A 5,000-nucleotide genomic window follows, 5' to 3' on the forward strand; every position below is an offset into this window, starting at 1 on the left:
TAATGATTATAGTAGTTATAATGATGATACTAATGATGAAATAATGATGATGATAGTCATGTTGATAATAGCAATGGTTTCAATATATATTATAATACTAATCAGAATACTAGTGACAATGAGGATAATAATATTGATAATGATAATAATCATGAGGATAATAATGACAAGAATTACTAATAAAAATGATGATAATGATAATGATAACATGGTTATGATAAAGATGACAATAACAATAATAGTGATAATAACAATAATAAACATACAAGATGATAATGCTAACAATAAAAATAATGATATCAATTATGACAATGATAATGTTGATACTCTTGGTTATAATACCAATGACAATAATAAGATCAATATTGATAATTATGATAAAAAATATGATTATGATAATGATAATGGATAATGGCAGAAATGATAATGATGAGAATGATAATGAAAATGATAATGATTATATAAATGATAACGATTTTACGATTACTACTAGTACTGATGACAAGCATGATGATAATGATACTAAAACTGATAATTTTGATAATAATAATAATGATGCTACTAATCCCATTGACAACAATAATGATGGTAATGATAAAGATAATAACAAAGAAGATGACAATAACAATGATGGTGATACTGATAATGAAAATGATAATTATAATAATCGCAGTAATGATAACAAAATTATTGATAATCGTAATAACAGTAATGGTTATGATGATAATAATAATAATAATAATGATAGTAATAATAATAATAATAATAATAATAATAATAATAGTAGTAATAATAATAATAATGATAATAATAATAATAATGATAATGATAATAATAATAATAGTAATAATAATAATACTAATAATGATAATAATAATAATAATGATAATAATAATAATAATAATAATAATAATAATAATAATAATGATAATAATGATAATAATGGTAATAACAATAATAATGATAATAATAATAAGGTAAAGAAAATAATGCTAATAATAATAATCATGATATTAATTTTGATAATGATAATTAATCACAGTAATAACAACATCAGTATTACTAACAATATGAAAAAAACAACAACTCGATATAATGGTGTACCATTATTGTTTAAAGAAGTAAAATTTGCAAGTAGAACTATGATATTAAAAGAATTTGCCTTTTTATAGATGTAAATGCTTATGTGATATGATTTTACGTTTTAAAATACTGTATTCATATCTTAACAGCTGATCTTACATAATTGGAATCACTGTCTGTATCTAAATTTTGCTATCATTTTTGTCTTTTCTATATTCAATTTATGATTATAACGCGTAATTATCATAATTCAAATAGCGTATTTCAAGACCTTTAGATATCTTCTTTTGAAAGACTAATTCCATCCGTATTTCAATAGCTTTCAAAATCAGAGAAACACGGAATTCATATCTCTTGTTATCTGTTTTTTTTTACCCATTCTTATCAGCACTACATTGCCTTGAGGTGGTCGATCCTGCAAGGAATATACAATATGGTGTGTTGTTTCCTACGGGTTCCATGTTCGAACTTCTGTGGCCATGTTGCCAGGGAATAAATCTTATTCTATACTGATGTTGCAAATTCATTAAAAGAAAAACGCAGATATACATCTATCCACGTGTAGTTATTACAAGTCATCATCATTAATTACATCAATGATAAGATTGTAATTATATAATCAAATGATAAAAATGCACATGATCAATAATAATGATGAGAATATTAAACTGTGAAATAGTAATCATAATAATGATCATGATAAGAATGACTACGACGGAGACAGCAAAACATATACAGAAAAAGGAGTTTCGATGATAAGGATTGCAATATGAATTATTATAATGGTGATGATGATAACAATGATAATGGTAATAATGATAATGATAGTAAGATGATGATTGTGATGACAATTATGATGATAACAATAATAATGATAATGATGATGGTAATAATGATGATAATGATAATGTTAATGATTATTATAGTAATGATTAAGAGAATGATAATAATAATAACAATAATGATGATAATGATAATAATGATAAAAAAATAATTATCATAATGATGTCTACAATATTGATGATAGCAATAATCAATATGGATAATGATCATATCAATAAAAGAGGATAGCAATAGTAATAACAAAAAAATAATGATCTGTAACTAAGCAACCGGCAATATTGATCAGTAGCAACTTGATCATTAATGATGACCTTCTGACCCCGACCTCTCTGTCTCCAGGTGACCACGAGGCAGCTATTCAGCAGAGCGGAGTCAGCGGCGCCAGCAGTGGCTCCTCCCTGCTTCTGCTTCCTTGCCTCTCCTCCCTCCTCCTCCTCCTCTTCACCTACTCCCCGAACCTCTTCCTCCTTGACCTCCTTTCGAAAAACTCTTCCGTCTTGATCCTCTGCTGTCTCGTTTGCCTCGTCCCCTCTCTCCTCCTGTGCTTCTGCTGCTCTTCCTGCTGCTGTAGCGTCGCCGTGTCCCTCTGCTGCCTTTCGTCCCTCGTGCATGGCGTCCTCTCACACCTGAGGGACGCTGGGATCTCGTCCTGCTCGCTGAGGCACGGCCCTTCGTCCTCCCTCGACCTCGAGTCACTCCCTCCTCCCTCAGCGCCCCTTCTCAAGCACCGATGCCCCACGACCTGCCTCCTTCGCCCTCCCTCCGTCAGGCACTCGAGAACACGGTGAGTCCTCTGACGAGGTCCTTCGTGTCCCTGCCCCCATCCCTTGCCCCCTGCCCCCTGCCCCCTCCATTCAACTCCACGCCGGAGGTCTGGAGTGCCACCAGTGACGTCGTCCAGGCAGGTAGACCCGTGACGTCACGCGGGGTGCCAAGGGAAGGAGATTCGTGGAGTAAATTTTTGTATGTCTAATATATATAAGATGTGGAAATGTGGAGTAACAATAAAGAGGTGGTTGTTTGATTTAGGATGTGTGTTTTTATCTATTCCCTTGTATATGTACTGGTAAAACATGAACATATTCAGCGTATAGATTTTCCCTCCAGGATCCTGGCAAAAAAAAAAAGAAAAAAAAAAAAAAAAAAATATATATATATATACATATGTATATATATATGTATATATATATATATATATATATATATATATATATATATATATATATGTATATATATATCGTCCATCAATCCGTACGCCATCACAGTAATTATTACTTGTTTTCTTGAGGGAGAGAGAGAGAGAGAGAGAGAGAGAGAGAGAGAGAGAGAGAGAGAGAGAGAGAGAGAGAGAGAGAGAGAGAGAGAGAGAGAGAGAGAGAGAGAAGAGAGAGAGAGAGAGAGAGAGAGAGAGAGAGGAGAGAGAGAGAGAGAGAGAGAGAGAGAGAGAGAGAGAGAGAGAGAGAGAGAGAGAGAGAGAGAGAGAGAGAGGAGAGAGAGAGAGAGAGAGAGAGAGAGAGAGAGAGAGAGAGAGAGAGAGAGGGGAGAGAGAGAGAGAGAGAGAGGAAGAGAGAGAGAGAGAGAAAGAGAGAGAGAGAGAGAAGAAGAAGAAGAAGAGAGATAGAGAGAGAGAGAGAGGAGAAAGAAAGGGAGAGGAAGAGAGAGAGAGAGGAAGAGAGAGAGAGGAAGAGAGAGAGAGAGAGAGAGAGAGAGAGAGAGAGAGAGAGAGAGAGAGAGAGAGAGAGAGAGAGAGAGAGAGAGAGAGAGAGAGAGAGAGAGAGAGAGAGAGAGAGAGAAAGAGAGAGAGAGAGAGAGAGAGAGAGGAAGAGAGAGAGAGAGAGAGAGTGAGAGAGAGAGAAAGAGAGAGAGAGAGATACACAAACCCTTTTGAATTTTCGATTATTTTCAACATCAAAATTTGAATCAACACACTAATTATCTGCCGCTTGGCTGTTCACATAATCATAATTCTTATTGTCTTGAGCCCCTTTTAAAAGTCATTACATAAATAAAAACGATACTCGTGTACGAAACAAACAAACAAACAAAAAAAGAAAGTCCTGTACCTTCAAAAGGCGTATCTACTCTTTGAATACTTTTCACTTTTCTTCTGAAGACTCAAAACGGAAAGCTATCATCTCTCAGCCATTATAAACATTCCTATCTCTTTGTCATCTGAAATAAAAAACAAACAAAAAAAAAAAAAAAAAAAAAAACGGAGCGAGAATGCTTGCACGTGTGTTATGTAAGTGATTTGAAAACTAAAGATTAAATACCTTTCTTCCATAAAACTTTAGCGTGTTTGAAGCAAACAGACAAACAAATAAACAAAAGGAAAAACTAAAATATAGACTACAACTGTCATTCTTTGATTTTTTTTTATCTGTCTGTCTGTAAGTTATCTCCCACCCTATCTATCTGTCTTTCAGCCTATCTATCTGTCTTGTCTTATCATAAATGATATCAATAATGGCAATGATAATCATGTTGGTGATAGTAGCACTAATAATGATAATGTTGATAATGATTATGATAATGATATAAACAACAATGATGATGATGATGATAAAAAAAATGATTGTAAAGATATTGATAATAATGAAATCAATAGTTGTAATAGTTATGATAATAATAATAATAATGATGATATTAATATTAACAATGATAATGATATTAACACGAATAGTAACAATGATAATAATGATGATAGAGATGATAATGACAATAATAATAGGGATAATGATAATAATAATGATGATATTAATAACTACAACAACAACAATAATAATATCAATAATGATGATAATAATAATAATGATGATTATAATAATAATAATAATAATGATAATAATAATAATAATGATAATAATAATAATAATAATGATAATAATAATAATAATGATAATAGTAATAATAATAATAATGATAATATTGATAATGATAATAATAATATTGATAATGATCATAATGATAATAATAATAATAATAATAATAATAATAATAATAATAATAATAAAAATAATAATAATGATAATGATAATGATAATGATAATGATAATAATAATGATAATAATAAT

General features: G+C 31.1%; 2 protein-coding genes across 2 annotated transcripts in view; one reads left to right on the plus strand and one right to left on the minus strand.

Annotated features, from left to right (window-relative positions):
• LOC122265372 (zwei Ig domain protein zig-8) overlaps positions 1 to 3,017 on the plus strand; it is a gene marked incomplete at its 5' end in the record, with an annotated part of 27,572 nt that extends 24,555 nt beyond the window's left edge. Inside the window, one exon of the mRNA XM_086532121.1 lies at positions 2,266 to 3,017. Within this exon, the coding sequence (XP_086388247.1) occupies positions 2,266 to 2,714 (449 nt within the window). The remainder of the gene's footprint in view (positions 1 to 2,265) is intronic.
• Positions 1 to 5,000, minus strand: part of LOC147467196 (turripeptide OL11-like) — a 493,070-nt gene that overhangs the window by 462,547 nt on the left and 25,523 nt on the right. The gene's annotated exons all lie outside the window — the stretch shown is intronic.

Source organism: Penaeus japonicus, unplaced genomic scaffold, assembly GCF_977035675.1.
Source record: "Penaeus japonicus unplaced genomic scaffold, GWHDUDI00000001_assembly GWHDUDI00000037, whole genome shotgun sequence".
In the NCBI taxonomy this organism is placed as follows: Eukaryota; Metazoa; Arthropoda; class Malacostraca; order Decapoda; family Penaeidae; genus Penaeus; species Penaeus japonicus.